Genomic DNA, 19,412 nt, shown 5'->3' on the forward strand with positions numbered 1-19,412 from the left:
TCCCTCTGGTACATCATCCCGTCATATTTTCTTTCAGTCCTTAGTGACAGCCACTATTCTTATTGCATTTCTATCCAATTACTTTGCCTTGAAACTCCTTTGTACCAAAAGTGTAAGCTTCTTACGCCGAGAAACCCTAATTAGATAAGTCTTTTTAAGGTATTATTTCTTCTGCTTCTGATTCACCATCCATTTCCTCTGAAAAACTGACATCAAAATTTAGACTCGTATACGATTCTTCTTTTGTAGACATTGCAAAAATAAATTCAAAAGCATCAAGTTACTGTGGAAGCAGCAATTTTGTTAAAACTGGATATATTTTTATGCATGTTGTTCGTTAACATATTTTAAGGTGACGTGGCTTATAAAGTGCTTTTTCATTATAACCAAGAACACCACAGTAAGCAGGATCTGTTGCCAATCAAAACAAATCTGCCAGTAAGAGATTTTATTGGCAGATATAACAACAGCATATTATGAACTTGCCTTTCATTGTGAGCTATCTTTAATTTTTCTCATACAATATCTGTTTGCAATTTCACTCTCCTCCTGTGAATAACGTGACCACAACTGTGGCTACTCACCCACCATAGTTACAATTATAAATCAAAAATACAGCATGAAAACAACATAGTTTCTCCTTCCGTCCTTTCGTATATTTTGCAGAAAGGACAGTGGCGTTGGGTAAGCAGCAAAGAATCAGGGAGTCTGTCCATTTGCTCATGACTTCCTTAGCTCTGAGAAGCAGGTACAGACGTCAGAAAGGCGCTGTCAGTCAATTATAGCTTCTGCTTGCATTTCCGCAGATTCAGGGTATTTGTTCTAGCCTTCATTTTCACCAGTAATGGGGCATGTTAGCTTCCAGAGGACAGCAATTCCTCTCCAAGAGTTTCAAGGCACTTAAAGCTGAGGGGGAAGATATTTCCAAGAAAGAGGCAGAACTATCCCAAGGAACGTACAATTGGGTCAAGTGAGGAAACTAACCTTAGTACATGTGTATTTTGGTCTCAAAGGTCAAAGCAATATTGTATCCTCTCTCTTGTAAACGGTGTGTTGATATTCAATGGACATTTCCTTCCTGTTTCTGGCAGTATATTGACTGCTGCTTCAATTACAAGCGGCCACCTTGGTGCTAAAAGCTGCTCTTTACATAAATGTATAACATAAACAGCAAATCAACTTTGATATGTCGGAATAAGTCACACATGTTCAAGATCTCTTCTTAACACCATGGCATTTGTATCTGCAGTGTATAGGGCTAAAAAAGTCACAATCCCATGCCAGTCAGAGCCTTACCTGATGTCATAAATTTGCCAGATAAATGAGCAGGCCACTTGGGGTGATCATGATTGCACTGTAATGGTGGGGCAATAACTCCACACCGACAGCTGGATGAAAATGATGACTCTGACTATTAGTAGCAGCGATCGTTTGAAGATGGTTCAATTGAGCAAGTACTTTGGGCATGCACTGTATGTGTGAATATGTTATGATCTTTATGGTTACATTTAGGACCTTATAAACTAAAATAAACTCATGAAATTACAAAAACATAATTATCACCTGCAGATTTAATTATTATCACTAACCCAGCATGCTCTAATTGTCAGCCACATCAGTCAGAAATGCAGTACTCTTGAGCACTAATTGTGTCATCTGCTTCCAGTATGATCAGTGTTATTAATATTTGCCATCCTCCAGGTTGAAAAGCAGAGATCGGACCTGAGCAGGGAACTGGAGGACTTGACGGACAGATTGGAAGAGGTGGGAGGAGCTGCTGCCACGCAGGTAACCTTACCACCTGTTTGAAAACACAGAGCCCGATTCACAAAGTGACTCTGCACTTGTGGCGAAGGCCTGGCAGTTGTGGATGGGGACCCGCACTCCTGGCGGGCCCACCAAACTGCAGTTTCTCATTGCAGAGGTCTCACCATGAGAGAGAGCCCCCGACACGACTGTGGGGCCTCCTCCATGAGCGCGGAGGCCCTATGTAAATCAGGCCTACAGTGTGAAGGTGCATTTCATACATGGCGTACAGTTGGGACATATAAATAGAATTGATTCAATCTGCTGGTGCATGGCAAAACTGATTGGTGCATAGGAAAACTGTTGCATCAATGGGTGTATAATGAGATCTAGTCTTTCTCTCCATATGTGTAATTTCACTTCCGGTTGGTCATTAGATTAATGGAATGTGCCAGTTTCTCTTCAAATAGTATTTATTTTTAACATTAAATTGTTAAGTTTAGCTAACTGACAAATGAATAAATATTCTTGTGTGTTTTCACTAGGTGATGGCGTGTTGTATCCAGCTACCTTCCTAGTCATGCATGGCTTGTGCCAGCTTGTCGCCAGCTGAACAACACTTCAGCTCCATCACTCACATTGTTGAGTGTGGAATGTAGACTGCTCACAACACAGCATGCAAAGTTTTTGTCAGTGTTTTCCTAACACATCTCATTGTTAAAGAACCCATCTTCTTAATTATTCAGAATGCTAGCAAAATTGAAAGTAATTATGAATCAGCAGGCAACTTCAGAAATCTCTGATCAAGAAATCTAGAAATCTAAATATGTGCTCCGGTCACCAAAGGATACAGAATTTTACAGGCATGATACGCAACTATGATGATACATGACTATCAATCTGTCTTCAAATCATGCTGTAGCACAGGGAACACTACCTTAGATATTGTAGACATCCCCATCCTGATCACAGATGAAGATGAGTCCTGCTTCCTGATACTGCTTGACCTCTCATCTGCCACAAACACAGTCGACCATCCCACCGTCATGTACACCCTGAAGTTTTAAGTATGATTTACTGGCAGTATGCCAAAGATACCACACTACCTAAAAAGTCTACTCTGCTCCAGACATCCAATACCTAAACCACCGCCTGTGCCTCGTCATACACTGCCTGCATCTCTTCCAGATCTGGATGTCCAGAGACTACCTGAAGCTCAGTGTAGCCAGGACAGAATTCCTCTTATTTGCCAAGAGAAACAAGAAAGAAATATAACAAATCTGTCTCAATTACTTGAACTATGACAGTTTTAATGACACATGATATCAACAGCCTCGCCATCAAAGAACACTTTGCCAAAAAACAAAGATGGCCTGGCACCAGCTCAAGCCTGTTAAGGAAGTGAAACTGTTTTTATCTAGAAAGTGACTTCGGAACTGGTGTTCAAGCCTTGGTACTCTTACTTCTGTGAGTACCAGTGGACTTTTATGGAGGTGTTTCTTGAAAGGCAACAAAGAAATACCAAGGTCAACATGAAGGCCATGACCAACCTTGGATTCTCTCATGCATTCCTACAGTAAAGTAATTGAACAGAAATAATAAACTAGCCTAGTGTCACTAGGATATTTATTATTAACCTGCTTTTTTTAGGGCTCGGCCTACGTCCCATGAAGTGAGCGTGGCTTAAGAGTCCTTTTCTGAGGGCTTCGAAAATTTAACCTACTGAATTCCTGAAAGCTCGTGATTTTTGCTGGTTTTTGTTGCCAGCTGCATGGCAATCTGCCCTCGCATGCGTGTGTTTTTACAAGAGAGCACGCAATAGGTCATAGGCGTTAGAGTTGCTCCGCCTAGTGCAAATTCCGTGCGGACACGCACAGCAGAAGGGCATAGGTCAATTATCGCGGCTGTCAGGGCCCGCGGTAATTGAAGACAGATGCTGGGCGCACGTTTCTTTTTTTTAAAATCCATTTCACGGAGCTCTCCCTGTCAGCGCCTCTTGTCTGTGTCTACGCTTTCCCCATCGAGTGCAGCTCTCTATTCCCCCACCCCTTCTGTTCCGGGGCCCTCGGTACATCTAAAGCTATCTCGAGACAATATTTTCATTTCAGTTATACTCTCTGAATATGCAGTCTCACTGCTAACTGTATGTGATGTACTCGAATGAGCCTTGGGCTCGAATGTAAGGCTTACAATGCACATGTGTTGTGTCTGCTAAAATTGCAGAACGCATTTGAACCCGCTGGAGTCACAATCAATCCATCAGTGTGGCACCTGTGCTGCAGCAAGACGCTTCCATTGTTTGTACCCAGACCATAAACAACGCAGCCCCCCCCCTCCCCGAATCACAGCGACGAGGAGCTGTGGCACATCTGGAAGCACCTTCCTGCTCACCTTCTAATTTGAGTGAATACCACAACAATTTCTAAGCACCGCCAAAAGGTGAAATTTAGCAACGAGAAACTCGCCTTCATATACATATACATCTCACACACACACGCACAGCTGTAAGCAGGTATATGTGAGTATTTAAGAGCCCCCCCACCCACAGAAAATAAAACCGTGTCTCCAATCGAAATTAAGGGTGACATTATCCCTCGCGTCCCTTCTGCTGTAATGCCCTCCTGTTCCCATGGTTAGCAAATATCCTGGCACAGATTACTCATAGAAACATGAACACGGTGTGGAATGTGCATCGTGTGCAGTGATACCAGGGCCCTGGTACAATGCATGCACACCGTCTTCTCCCGTCCACCCCTCTCCCGTCCACCCCTCTCCCATCCCGCCGTGCTGCCCTTACCTCCACTTCGTCCTCCGGTTCTGGAACCAGGTCTTGACCTGCGCGTCCGTCATTTTGAGGGTCTTGGCGAGCGCCACCCTCTCGGCCGAGGCCAGATACTTCTGCTGGTGGAAGCGCTTCTCCAGCTCGCAGATCTGCAGCTGGGTGAAGGCTTCTTCTTCGGAGGGGTCCTGTTCTGATAGGGGTGACCTATACGGCGTGTTACAGTGAAGGGTGAGAGGGAGACAGACGGCAAAAGCAAGCAGGTGAGAGATTAGCAGGGTTCACAGAGCGGGCCAGAGACAGACAGCGCCCGGGGGCTGGGCTCCGGGGGCGAACAGCACAAAAGCAGCAGGCATTAGCAGACTGAACAGTCCGACAGGGTCTTTTGGGGGTACCCTGGCTGAACGTGATCTACCGGGGAGGCTGGTGTCGGCTAGAGTCTGTCACATGTCAGGCGCTACCCATGGGAAGAGCCTGACGTTCATGACGTGACCGGCTCTATTCCATCCTACTGGCCTTTCTACCTGCAGTAACCCCAATTTATGTAAGAGGGACTCCACCTCTCTCTCTAAAACGTATGCACACAAGTACATACACACACACTGAAGGTTCATGTCCTCCAGGTCTATTAAACCGTGGTGCTGTCTCTCTTGTTGTGTACCCGGGAGTGCACCTCTCTCGGCGTCATTGCCGCCCCTCTCTGCCGTGAATGTGCTCTCTGTTTGGGGGGTGCCTTTCACTGTGCGTTGCCCCTGTGCGAACGGTGTGATAACGTGTCACCGTGGCTCGTGCTGGTGTGTGTCCAGCCTGTTCCCGTGTGTAAGTAGTCCCAGTGCTTGAAAACACATATTTGATGACCAGAGGTATGTATGCAGAGTGAGTGAGTACAATACCACGCTCAATGCAGAGAAGTGTCACTAACCGTGAGACACTGCTGGTACCTGTAGCGGGGCTCTGTGTGCTGAGTGCGAGAGTGACAGTGAGTGCAGAGTGAGAGCGAGAGTGACATTGAGTGACATTGAGTGCAGAGTGAGTGCGAGAGTGACAGTGAGTCCAGAGTGAGTGCCAGAGTGGCAGTGAGTGCAGAGTGAGTGCAGAGTGAGTGCAAGAGTGACTGAGTACAGAGTGAGTGCCAGAGTGACAGTGAATGCAGAGTGAGTGCAGAGTGACAGTGAGTGCAGAGTGACAGTGAGTGCAGAGTGAGTGCAAGAGTGACTGTGAGTGCAGAGTGAGTGCAGAGTGAGTGCGAGAGAGACACCGTGAGTGCAGAGTGAGTGCAAGAGTGACTGTGAGTGCAGAGTGAGTGCGAGAGTGACTGTGAGTGCAGATTGAGTGTGGGAGTGACAGTGATTGCAGAGTGAGTGCGAGAGTGACAGTGAGTGCAGAGTGAGTGCGAGAGTGACAGTGAGTGCAGAGTGAGTGCAGAGTGAATGCGAGAGTGACTGTGAGAGTGACTGAGTGCCAGAGGGACAGTGAGTGCAGAGTGAGTGCCAGAGTGACAGCGAGTGCAGAGTGACAGTGAGTGCAGAGTGAGTGCAGATTGACAGTGAGTGCAGAGTGAGTGCAGAGTGACAGTGAGTGCAGAGAGAGTGCGAGAGTGACTGTGAGTGCAGAGTGAGGGCAGAGGGAATGCCAGAGTGACTGTGAGTGCAGAGTGAGTGCAGAGTGACTGTGAGTGCAGAGTGAGTGTGAGTGCAGAGTGAGTGTGAGAGTGAGTGCGAGAGTGACTGTGAGTGCAGAGTGAATGCGAGAGTGACTGTGAGTGCAGAGTGAGTGCAGAGTGAGTGCGAGAGGGACTGTGAGTGCAGTGTGAGTGCAGAGTGCGTGTGAGAGTGACTGTGAGTGCAGAGTGAGTGCAAGAGTGACTGTGAGTGTGAGAGTGACTGTGAGTGTGAGTGCAGAGTGCGTGTGAGAGTGACTGTGAGTGCAGATTGAATGCAAGAGTGACTGTGAGTGCAGAGTGAGTGCAGAGTGCAGAGTGAGTGCCAGAGTGACTGTGAGTGCAGAGTGAGAGTGAGTGCAGAGTGAGAGTGAGTGCAGAGAGAGCAGGGTAACACGGTGCACTGACACACAGGAGCTAAAACAAAGAACAGCTGAACACATGTCTTGGGAGCTTCATGGAGGCAGCCGGCCCTCTGTGAGGGGAGCAGCAAGGAGGGGACGCCTCAACCAATCAAGCGCAACTACTCACAACCTACTGTACGATTACAACACAGGCCAAAGGGCAGAGCTAGGTCTTTTCGCATTACGTAGGGTGAGCAGTGCGTGAGCGTGCAGGGTGAACAGTGTGTGAGCGTGCAGGCTGAGCAGTTTGTGAGCATGCAGGGTGAACAGTGTGTGAGTATGCAGGGTGAGCAGTGTTTGAGCGTGCAGGGTGTACAGTGTGTGAGTGTGTAGGGTGAGCATTGTGAGTGTGTAGGGTGAGCATTGTGAGTGTGTAGGGTGAGCAATGTGTGAGTGTGTAGAGTGAGCAGTGTGTGAGTGTGCAGGGTGAGCAGTGTGTGAGTGTGCAGGGTGAGCAGTGTGTGCAGGGTGAGCAGTGTGAGTGTGCGGTGAACAGTGTGTGTGTGTGTGTGTAGGGTGAGCAGTGTGTGTGTGTAGGGTGAGCAGTGTGTGTGTGTAGGGTGAGCAGTGTGAGAGTGTGAGGTGAACAGTGTGTGTGTGTGTAGGGTGAGCAGTGGGTGTGTGTAGGGTGAGCAGTGTGTGTGTGTAGGGTGAGCAGTGTGTGTGTGTAGGGTGAGCAGTGTGTGTGTAGGGTGAGCAGTGTGTGTGTAGGGTGAGCAGTGTGTGTGTGTAGGGTGAGCAGTGTGTGTGTGTAGGGTGAACAGTGTGTGAGTATGTAGGGTGAGCAGTCTGTGAGTGTGTAGGGTGAACAGTGTGTGAGTTTCCAGGATGAACATTGGGTGAGTGTGTAGGGTGAACATTGTGTGAGTGTGCAGGGTACGAAAACTCGAACTAAGTCCACCACACACACACACATAATACCTGACACATAAGACCCCACACACTCACCACCACACACTCATTGCAAACTTACACACACTCACACCACACACTCACCACCACACACAACCACACATGCAACCACACACGCAAGCACACACACACACACAACCACACCGTCAGTGCAAACTTTCACTAGACACAGACACCATAAGTCGTCTGTGCAGGCTTCCACCAGGCACACATCACCAGACGTCAGTGCATGCTTTCACCAGGCACCCACACCACCAGCCGTCAGTGCACGCTTTCACCAGGCACACACACCACCAGCCGTCAGTGCACGCTTCCACCAGGCACACACACCTCCAGCCGGCTGTGCACGCTTCCACCAGGCACACACACCACCAGCGATCAGTGCACACATCAATTGTTACCGCATCCACAATTAACTATTGTAGCAATCGCAGTATGGTGCACTTTACTTTTAAACATATTCATCTAAAGCGCAGCATGCAACTATTGCTACAATTCCAATCCAACCCACATAATTCCACTACACACCACATGCATACACTCAATAACACATGGCTAAAAGACATTGCCATTTACAATGCCATTAGCTCTAACTCAAATTAATCCGAGACCTATTACATTTCCAATGCTTGTTAGTTTTGTGCCATATAGCAAATTAGCTTGATAACATTGTATGAGATTTTTTTCTCTACTAGGCGAACTTATATCATGATGTTTATTTGGGGACCAAACTCCCAGTAACCCAGAATTCCTCATTTGTTCTCGTTATAAAACACATCTTCATGTTGAATGGCATTATTTTCCAAACTGTAAATCTACTTTCTAAGAATGACAATAGAGAATGTCCATCAATTGTTAGGGTTTCATTTTTGAAACTTCAACAACCAAATCAATTCAATTGATGTCTGGAGACATTCCCTCGATGTGGGTGTGCACATTTCTGCACAATAGTGTAAAAAAAATTACAGACAAACGCAGATACACTCTTACTGTGCACTTTGTGCATAAAATGTATCAGTAATACTTCACGTGCTGTAGTTTCGTTTCAACTGAGGTCCACACATGTTAACAGATCCTTTGAAGTGGAACATTTCCCTCATTCTCCTGATATTAAACTACTTCCCTTTGATCAGCCACTGAGGTTTTCATCCCACTAATTCAACAAGGCATTTCATCATGTTCGTTTTGTGCCTGCCTTCCTTCCTTCGTAATATTTGCTATTTCTTTGAAGAAACAGTACAAACAAAAGAAGTGTTCATGTATCCCACAACTTTTGTTCTAAAATGCTTTTCATTTCCTACCAGGAATAGTTATTCATTTTGTATCATTTATCCGTTAGGGTGCTTTTTTGTAAGTTGTTTTTCGATAGTGTATTCAAGTTAGTAGTCTTGTTATCACCGATTTGTAATTCAAATGTTTTGTCTATGTATTTTGACATACTGTGGTTACTGTGTTATTACATCGCAGGTTCCACGCCATTAACATTTCTGCCAAGAGTGGCACGACTGTTTCTCAACAATTTCAAGACAATAAAAAAAAAAGGAAAAAACACCACTATGTATTTTGCAGAAGAAAAACTCGGTGCTTATTTACTCTTAAAAAAAAAACATTTAAGAAAATGTTATTGCTGAAATATTTTCTGAAGGACTCTTTGCCCACAGCAAGCTATACATAGCTCACAAACTCTACAGCCCTCTCTGAATTAAATGATATATAAACATTGTGGTGTCCATAAAACTTAGCGAGCAGTATTTTAAAGACATACCCTTAAAGCAATCAAAAATCCATTTCTTTACAATAAAAGCCCTTGTTTGAAATGTAGCATGCAGCAGTCTAGTGATATGCAAAGTAATTTTTCACCCTGTAGTGTCTACACAGCACACGGGAAACATATCAGATTGTAATCCGAAAAGTAATGTTAGTGAATAACATCTTCTCAGTTAAAGAGATAGTAAGGCAGCAATATTGCTCTATTTTTCAGTTTGCTTGCACCTGACAAATGTACTTGCTAAATTAATATAAGTGTAAAAAGGTCTCAGCTTGACAGATGACCAATGGCAGCTGTACCTAAAACCAATATTTAAAAACATACATCAAGGCACAGATTTATTAAAGGATTCTGTTGCAACACAATCTATACGTCAGATTTACCGAGCTATGCAAAGCCCCCTTGTGTGATGGCCCTGCATGGCTGGGTAACCATGGAGAAACACAAGTCACCGCATGCAGCTGCCTAGGTTACAGTGTACTGCGAAGTCTTTACATGGGTGGATCGTGGGTGTTCCCAAACATCCACCCATATGTTTAGGCACATTCCTAGATCTAGCAAGATAAGCAACCCTGGAAATACGTCAAAATTGAATGTCTTCCCAATAGACGTGCAATGAGGAGAAATATTTGTATTTCTCCCCGCTTTTAAATGCACACTGAGAAAGAGGAAAACACCTCTAAGGCTTGTTTTTGGACAGGAAGGTGCCCATTCCTGCACAAAAACAATCCTGCCTGCAATGCAGGCACTCATGCACCATAATGCCAAGGTGCTGCATTGGTGCTTGGCAGCCACAAGTGCACCAGCGCAGAGAGAGAGCAGGAACGCTATATTTTAGTAGATGTGGAACATTTCTGACTTCTCCATATAATGCAGCGCAACAAGTTGTCTTGCTTCGGTGCGCTGCAGAAAAGGATAAATCTGGCCCCAAATGTAACAGGTTCTTCTTGCTATCTTGTTGCAAAAGGCTACTGGTCACTCATAAATCTGAAGTGGTGCTACCCCATAAATCTGACAAATAAAATATCCCATATTAAGTTGTCCATTGTCTGCATTTCTGTTTGCATCATGTGTGGTACCGCTGTGAAACATGATCAGTTCCCCCCAGACACTTGTCAGACCAACTTATGTTTACGTTTGAACCCTAAGGCCTTTCTCCTGCTTTTCAAAGTACATTATTGGCACGGCCAGCTTTGCCAAACTAACCAGACAAATATATTACAGACTGTCCAGTAGTTGCCGTTTCAATTTCTAGACTGTGCAGAAGCTCATACTTCATGCACCGTGTCTTTTTTGGTGGTACTTATAGAAACATTTTTCTACACTTTCCCCTGTTTCTGAAAGAGTGATGCAATTTATATTTTCTGTGGGAAAGTAAGTGTTTTACTGGTTTTTGTCATACACTTCAGTGTGGTAGAAAGTGCCTCTCAGGGCCAGATTTGTCACTTACTCATGCAGCGCCGTGCAGCAGCTGAAAATGCTGTGTGAAAAGGAGAGAGGGGGAGAGCGCCATATTCACGGATACATAGCACTCTCCTCCCCTTTCCCTAGCGCCAACGCAGAAACCAGCTACCGTGCACCTCGGAGACACCTTAATGCCATAGTGCATTGGTGTGTCCATGAGTCTAGCATAGGTTTTGTACTGGTTGCTAGCTGTGCCTAGTGTGGCCCACAGGGGACAAGTGTTGCCAGCTTGCGGCTGCGACAGTAAGTCTCCGCAAGACCTGGCTCACTTTTTATTCATATGCTCCTACTACACGATACCACGAAAACTGTTCCTAAAACCCCTTTTTAAACAACTAAACTTTGTACAAATAAGGCCGGCATTACTATATCTTCAAATGCTACACTGTGAAAGTACCATGTTTTTATGTAATTTTTTAAAAACAGCCTTGAAATTCAGAAAAAGTATGGAAGGTTAATTGTCTAGCGAATTATGCCCCCCCAGTAATATGTCTTTGTAACTTCTCACTTTTGATAAACTGTCTTTTTAATACTGTTTTGAATGTATATGTTATTTGTACGTACTTTTATGACTGTACTGGATACAGCCGAATAAAGGAATTTTGAATTGAATTGAATACTGGAAGACTACCCTTCCAGTACAAACTACTATGCATTGACTGACTTTAACCCTTTTCCCTCTTTGTATGTGTGCTGTAAAGTGCAGCAGATGTACAAAGTCAGAAAAGGAAGGAGAAATTAAAGCACTTCTTCTTCCTTGCGCCTATTCCAAAAGGGTGCAGTTTTCGGATGCTAAACCCTGTCTACTGTAATTACTAAATAAGGTTTGCCATCAGAAACCTTGGGTAGTTGCATGGTAATGCCCCTGCTCCACTCATGGTATGCCCCCTTGGTGCTAAGTAACGCAAAGCAGCTCATATCGCTGCTTGCGTAACTTTCCAGAGATAAACAAGTTTAACGTTGGAAAGTAAATCAGAAAAAAGGTTTTGCACCAATTTGCGTCACTTTTGTGATGGAAAAACAGCATAAAATCTTATTAAATCTCCTCCTCTGTCTCTACTTTTCACACGTCATGCTGTTGGCTGGGTTTATGGTTTGTTCTGTGTCTCCTGCTCCATCTCACTTTGGTGACAGACATTTGTGTTAAACTTTTGTTAGATCAAGGACAGTACAGCATCAGGCCACATGCAATCAGCACCCAGTGTGAGCTCAGGAGTAAGATGCCTTTCAATGCATTCATTATCATTAGTTATAAAATCTTGGCTTGAAATTTTTGACTTTCATTCGTGAGACCACAAATACAATGACAATTATTGATTTGAAATTTACATTCAGTACTTAGTTGTTTTTGTTAAGTTTTCAACAATTTTGTAGTTACGTTTTGTTTCCCTATTTTTCTGTTTTATCACCAGTCGGATATCAACAAAAGGAGGGAGTCAGAACTCACACGTCTACGTCAAGAGCTAGAAGAAGCGGTTCTCAATTCTGAAGCCGCAACTTCAGCTCTACGGAAGAAACATACAAACTCAATCATAGAAGTTACCGAGCAAAATGAGAACATGCAGCGGATAAGATTAAAATTAGAGAAAGATAAACAAAGCATGAAGCTGGAGATAGATGACCTTACCGCCGCAGTTGAAAATCTTCAAAAATCAAAGGTAATGATGTTGAATTGTGCAACTATAATGGCAAGTATGAAGCAAAAATGATAGCCTACACTTAAAATGGTAGAAACGAGCCACAAACTTCTTGATAAGGATAAAGTAGAACATATCTACCTTTCCTAGTTATTTTACCTCCTCTGAGAAAATGTATATATTTATGAGCCGTTTTTTGAGCTAACTTCCAAGACCCTCTCATGGTAGGTAGTAAGACTATAATTTATTTTTCCCCCCGACACCACTTCATTGAAATCCCCTCCTATCAGGAGCTGCCCCTCCGGTAGGGAAAGGAGAAGCCCCCCCAGATCATTATTATGACTGGGTTTGGAGACCCGGTGGAATGTAAATCATCACCAGATGGAGCCTGTGTCCCTCCCACTTTCCCAAGAGCTCTGCGGAGCACCCCAGTGGGTCAGTCTCTGAATGCTCAATGACAAATGGAAAATTACGGCGCAACAGAATACCCACCCCACGGGACCCTGAAGTGAAGATGCGTTTTCTGCAAAAGGACAACATCTGGGAGGCGCCTTTTGACAAATTGAAGCACTTTACTCTGCTTAAGCTTGTCCCCTAATCTGTTCACATTTCAGCTGAGCTTTTTAAGACGTTTATCCCACCTCATATCCATCTGTGAATGTTATTCTAGCATGCATACATCGTATCAGCACATCATTACACTCCCTGTGTGACCAACCCAAACCCCCTTCCACACCCCCCCAACTGTACCAAACACCATTACATAACAATGAAACTGCTGTCCCCCCGCCATACCCCCCACCATGCTACCCTGCCACGTAGGTTTAGAACGACCCACATCCCCAACAAGCAGAGCGCCTTTTGCCCCACACACCCCCAGAGAGAAAGACCCCCCCGTCATCCCAAAAAAACGCTTGGAGGGGAACATGCGTGGGCCCCAGCTCCAGTTGCTAAGCGCCCACCCCCACAAAGTTAGTAACTTATCAAGCATGTCCACACATGGTCAAATAAATCCTTATGGCACCAATAGATCGCTCTCCTCTTCCACTAAATGCTCTTCTCAAAGCCCCATTGACTGGCCGGGCCCATCTGCCCATGAAGGACGTGTATTCAAAGTCCTGCCACATCCCTCACCCAGGATATCGCCTATTGCAGGTTCGGAGAGCACCCCGCCCGACCGGATAACACCCCCCCCGGGGGAGGACCCTGACCCCAACAGCATAGAAATCATTTATACATTACATTACAACTCGTCTGGGTCCAAAAATGCAGTCCCTCAGTCCACATTAGTCCACTAGCGTCTCTGGGTGTCGCCCGTGTTAGGGCTGCGAGACCTCGATCTCCATGAGCATTGACTCATTCTGTCAGTGTCCGATCTGCCATCCAAAGAGCCTGGTGACCCAGCCCGAGTGTCCCTCCACTCGCCACCCGTAGATGCAGCAGACGAATGCGATGCTCTTCTGTCTAGCCAATCTTATACTTGCGATGGCGTAGTAAAAAAGAGGGACTTCCGCCAGCAATAATTTTGAGCTTGGCCGGAAAAAACATCATGTATTTGATACCTTTACTCCGAAGCGCTGCTTTCACACCATCAAAGGAGCGTTGTTCACGTTGGACTTTGAGCGTGAAGTCCGGGAAGAACCTGACAGTTGCATTCTCGTATTGCAGGTCTCCCAGGTGCCAGGCGGCCTGCAGGATAGCGTCCTGGTCCCTAAAGTTAAGAATTTTTGCAATGATCGTCCTTGGAGGCGCTCCCAGCTTGGGCTTGGGAATCGGTGCACGGTGCGCCCTTTCGATGGTGAACATGGTGGAGAGACGTTTTGGTTTCAAATGGTTGAGGATCAAGTCTTCCAGCAAAAGGTCCATACTGGGTCCCTCCGAACTTTCCGGAATGCCCACCATGCGGATGTTTTATCTGCGAGCCTGATCCTCGAGCTTCAGGGCTACCTGGCGATGCTGGTGGACAAGTTCATTCACCCTCTGCTCGAGCTTCTTGTAGAAGGCCTGGAGCACAAGGATGTCTGTCTCATTGGCCCTGGTCTTGTCAGTCATCTTGCTGAGATCGTGCAAATAAGATTCATCTCAATTGACATCTTGTCGAATTTTGTCTCCAAGGTGGTCCCTAAAGTTTGAATTGCTGGCATAATGGAAGCCAAGGAGGGCTAAGCCTGCACTGGATGTCCATACGCTGCACCCTTGGTCTGGGGGGCCGCCAACGGGACCGCATATTTATCCAACTTGTTCGTCTGAGCAGCTGCCGCGCCCTTGGGTTTCATGTTGTTGTCTTCCTCGTCCGAGTCGCCGCCAGCCGGGCCCACTGAGGCCCCTTGATGATGTCTCACAAGGGAGTCACAGGAGTCCGTTATTAGGATGGCCCGTCGCTCCTTGTATCTCTGTGCCGCTACTCCCCGCGGAACCCACCGCAGCCCAGTCAGTTCTTCGTCTGCCCCTTGCTGGCAGGTGCGGGGGCCTCGACACCCCTTCCATAAGCATGTACCACGCACCAGCCGGCTCTCCTTTTTCCACCACAGGCCTCCGGACAACCCCCAGGCGCGCCTGAGGGGTATGCCAGACACATCTCCGCCTGCCCCCCTTCCCATGGGGGCCTATGAGTCCAAAGCAATGTGTAACCAGAAACTTTCACCTCAGAGCAGGGCACCGGCACTCTTGCCCTCCACCGCAACCTCACTCCTTACCACCTCTGCGCCTGGAATTGCATCTCTAGTCAGCCAGCTATCTCTCCCGATGCCTCCGAGTTATAGGAACCCCTCCCCCAGAGGGGTGGGGGGCCGCAAGGCCAGAGGCTGCTCAAATCCCTCAAATCGGTGTATTACCATTAGGCATACACACGATGTCCAAGGAGTCTCTAACCTACTCAGAAGAATACATCCAGTCGTGTCTGGCCGGTCCCTCACTCCTCTCGGGAGCGACCACCTCGACTACCACTCCACTGCCCCGAACACTTCCCGTGTCCTCTTGGATAAACTTGAAAAATTGAAAAAAAAAACAGATCAGGACTGATCTCAATGCTCGGATGCTCACAGACTACCTGCGATCAGGTGTGATCCCTGTGGGCTTACAAATCCGAAACACCCCTGCTATCTTCACACAGGACCCCAAATTTAGAGCGAGTTTCAGCCACTTAGCTACCGCCTGATCCCGCCACTGGATGGTCCTGGGCATAGATACTGCTTCGAGCACAGTCGCCTTGAACTGGAGAAAATTGATGAATTGGAAAAACTCATCTTAGCAGACGCTTCTCTAACTGGCGCTAAGAGTCTTCTAGACAAAATTAACTCAACCATTGCAACATTCAATACTTTTGAACTCAACAAAAAAGTCAACAAGATACAAAAAGACATCAAAAACTACAAAGTGGAAATTACATACCGCTACCTAAATGACGAGTTTTTCAATACCCCTCAGAATCCCCCTAGAACACGCAATTGGGGACGATACTGGAATAACCAACGGATTACCTTCTCTGACTCTTCCAACACTTCTGCGGACGATTCAGACGCCGGCTCGTCCGCCTCCTCTTCTAGACCTCAACCTCCTCTGCCACCTGGTTTTTTAGCCCGGGGCCGCGGCCGCGGCCAACTCCCACCTCAGAACCGCCCAGCCAGGACCAGACAATACCAACCTCAGGTCCCAGGCGAACGCCAAACACGGAACCGCTACTACCAATGGGGCCCGCCCCAGTAACCAACGCTACAGCCACCGAAGAGACCGAAATGACCATACCCATCTTCAACCTCTCCAACCACATTTTGACCACCGAAGAAACCACTCTTCTATCTCGGGGTCTCACCTTCGTACCCACCGTCGAACTAATTTCCTTGAACTCCAATCCAATCTCTTGAAATTCTTCAGGAGGATCCGTCTCAAATACTTTTTCGCAGACAGATCTGACTCAACACCTCTCCAGGTCTTTCCCTTTCGTTCTCCTTCCACCTTCAATCCCCCCTCCAATCTGATGACACCCGAAATATTGGCCTTTGAATGGCTAGTCATGAAAGAGGTGATGGACCTCAAAACCACACCCCGGTTCATCCCCTACAACCTTCCGTTAACTGAGAAACATGCCCTCAACTCCCTCCAAAACAACAGGGATATCATCATCAAGCCCGCGGACAAAAGCGGTGGAATCGTCGTCTTAGGCATCACCCAATACGACCTTGAGATCAAACGCCAGCTCTCCAATGCGGAACACTACCGCCCTCTCTCCAGATACCCCATGAGCGACATCAGAGAAAAAATTCTATCTACCACGACAACGGCCTGGGATCTTGACATCATCACCAAAAAGGAGTTTGAATACCTCAACAATCCACACCCTAGGACGCCCGTCCTCTACGTCCTTCCCAAAATACACAAGGACACCACAAACCCACCGGGACGACCCATCGTATCCGGGTGCGGATCTATATTGGAACCACTGGGAAAGTACATAGATGCCATTATCAAGGAATTTGTGCCCACCACCGATACCTTCATACGAGACACAATGGACCTCATTAACACCATAGAGGATAAGGCCTTTGACATGACCACCCAGTTGATGGCCAGCATGGACATAGAGTCACTCTACACCAACATTCCTCACTGTGAAGGCCTTGAAGTGATCAAAAACCTCCTACTTTCCAGACCCCAACCCACTAAGATCCCCACTGATTTCATCATGGACTTACTTCGCATTGCTCTCCAAAATAATTACTTTTTGTACAGAGACACTTACTACTTACAAATCAAGGGAGTTTCAATGGGCGCTTGCTTCGCCCCCAACTTCGGCATTCTGTTTGTCCATGACATGGAAAAATCACTCATTCTCAACTCCATCAACCCGTATAGACCGCAGATTGATCTATAGACGATATTCTCCTTATCTGGAACGGTTCCCCAGATACTCTTCAACCCTTTGTCGATTGGCTCAACAACGCACAGGATCACCTCAATTTCACGAGTGAATACAAGACCAACGATCTACCTTTCCTTGATGTCATAATCCATGCAGAAGATGGGACCCTTGGCACATCGCTCTATCGCAAGCCCACGGAGCGTAACACATTGCTACACTATTCCAGCTACCATCCCAGGGGCCTGCGCGATCAACTACCTTATGGCCAATTCTTGCGGATTCGCCGTAATGGTGTAAAGACCACTTCAGGGAGGCCGACATATTAGTTAACAAACTCATAAACAGGGGTTACCCACGTCGCCTAGTGACAAGAGCTAAGAAACGCGCCTGGTACAACCACCGTGAACACCTGCTGACCCCGAACAACAAAAAGACGCTGGCTAGAATCCCATTTGTCTCTACATTCAGCCCTGACAGCAACAAGATCAGTAAAATAATCAAGAAAAATTGGCCCCTTCTACGATCCCAAGAACAGTTTCTTGAACCCCCCTTGTTTTCCTATTAACGGGGAAATAACATCGCCAATCATCTTGTACATGCAATCACCTGGCCCAACCAACCCACGGACAAACCTACCATTACAGCCGCCTGGGGCATGGAGCCTGTAGTTGGCCACTACAAATGTCAATCCTGTAGTGTGTGCGACCTCACAACCAACACAAAGGAGTTCATCTACAATGGCCTTACCCACAAACTCAATCACCACTCCAACTGCAAGACCCAAAATGTGATCTATGCAATCCGCTGCCCATGTGACCTTATTTACATCGGCCAGACCACCCAAAAGGTGAAGCAGCGGATCATCCAACATAAGAGCAGAATCAACTGCAAAGTGTTGACCGCCCCTCTGGTCACACACTTCCTGGAAAAACAACACTGTGACACAGACTTGAGATGGATTGTTATTGAAAAACCTACACTGCCAATCAGGGGTGGTAGTATGTTCAATCTATTGAACAGAGCAGAATGCAAATGGATTTCACGTGTCGACTCTGTCAACCATGGCCTCAACACACTCGATGAGTGGAACAATACTATCACCGTGTAATACCATGAACCTCATGCACCCACATGTACCTGGTTTCATATACAGGTTTGTTAGCCCCCTTGCAGACCCCCGTTGTGTCCATCAGCCCATCTGTCTTGCATACCACCAGCTGGTCCTGCACCTGAGTACCGATCTGATTTGTTCCTTCGCATGTCAACTTTGTACTCTTTTGTGGACACCACGCCTACTCGTCCAGATTTATTTTGATACACATGTTAACCAATTGTTTCGTCCCAACTGGGCTAAACGCCTAGCCGTCTTAACTATTGTACACATTATGTTCCAATCATGTACTGTGATGTCATAACAACGCTAACTCACTCTGTTCTAGTCCAAAATATGTAAACTAACTGCCTAGTTTTAAACCGTTTCAACTTTTGTACATACCATTGCTTACTACGCGCTAGACGGCTTGGCAATTGTGGTTACAGTATTCTGTGTGTTTTCCTTGTGGATATCAGCCTCTTATCACCCGCACGGCTCTAACCATGCATGCCTCGATCCAACATGCCCCTTTTCAATCAAGTTTTTCCTGAGAACTCCCCGTTGCCCTAGCAACACTGACTCGTCCACCACCCCGCCCCTTCCCTCCCCGGCCACACCCCCCTTGTATCAACACCCAATCCTCTCTTATAAACAATGTGACACCCCTTCCGGGTTCACGGAGCTGCTCCTTGCCTCAGCGAGCCTCCCAAGCATTCTGAGCCTTCACTGCCCCGGCCGCCTTGATTCATTCAGGTACGTTACTTAACTTCACCCGCGGAACCCGGCAACAACCGTCTGTAACTGGCGGTCGCCTAACGTACCTTTCAACCTCTCACCTATCTCGCCTATCGCGGGGACAGCTAACCGTATCTGGCGTCTCTCTCTCTCCCTCCCACAGGCGCTGCCCCTCTCAACCGGCCCTCGGATGCGCTAAGCCAATTGCAGGTAATTATTCTACCATACGAGCCTGCAACACGATCATGCCAACACCCGGCCATGACGTTCTTTGTCCTTTACTCTCCAGACTGTTTATCCGCTGCCTCCGCCCTGGGACCCAGGAACCACGCGATCGGCAGTGTGTGCACAAGTAG

The 19,412-nt window shown here is 46.7% G+C and overlaps 1 protein-coding gene across 4 annotated transcripts in view; it reads left to right on the plus strand.

The window, feature by feature from the left end:
- MYH16 (myosin heavy chain 16) overlaps positions 1-19,412 on the plus strand; it is a 1,042,471-nt gene that overhangs the window by 686,556 nt on the left and 336,503 nt on the right. For all 4 annotated transcript variants that reach the window (XM_086930547.1, XM_086930548.1, XM_086930550.1 and 1 more), the window contains 2 exons: positions 1,702-1,788; positions 12,146-12,391. In XM_086930547.1, coding sequence (XP_086786673.1) covers positions 1,702-1,788; positions 12,146-12,391 — 333 coding nt within the window. The remainder of the gene's footprint in view (positions 1-1,701; positions 1,789-12,145; positions 12,392-19,412) is intronic.

This window comes from Lissotriton vulgaris, chromosome 7 (assembly GCF_964263255.1).
Source record: "Lissotriton vulgaris chromosome 7, aLisVul1.2, whole genome shotgun sequence".
NCBI classification, from domain to species: Eukaryota; Metazoa; Chordata; class Amphibia; order Caudata; family Salamandridae; genus Lissotriton; species Lissotriton vulgaris.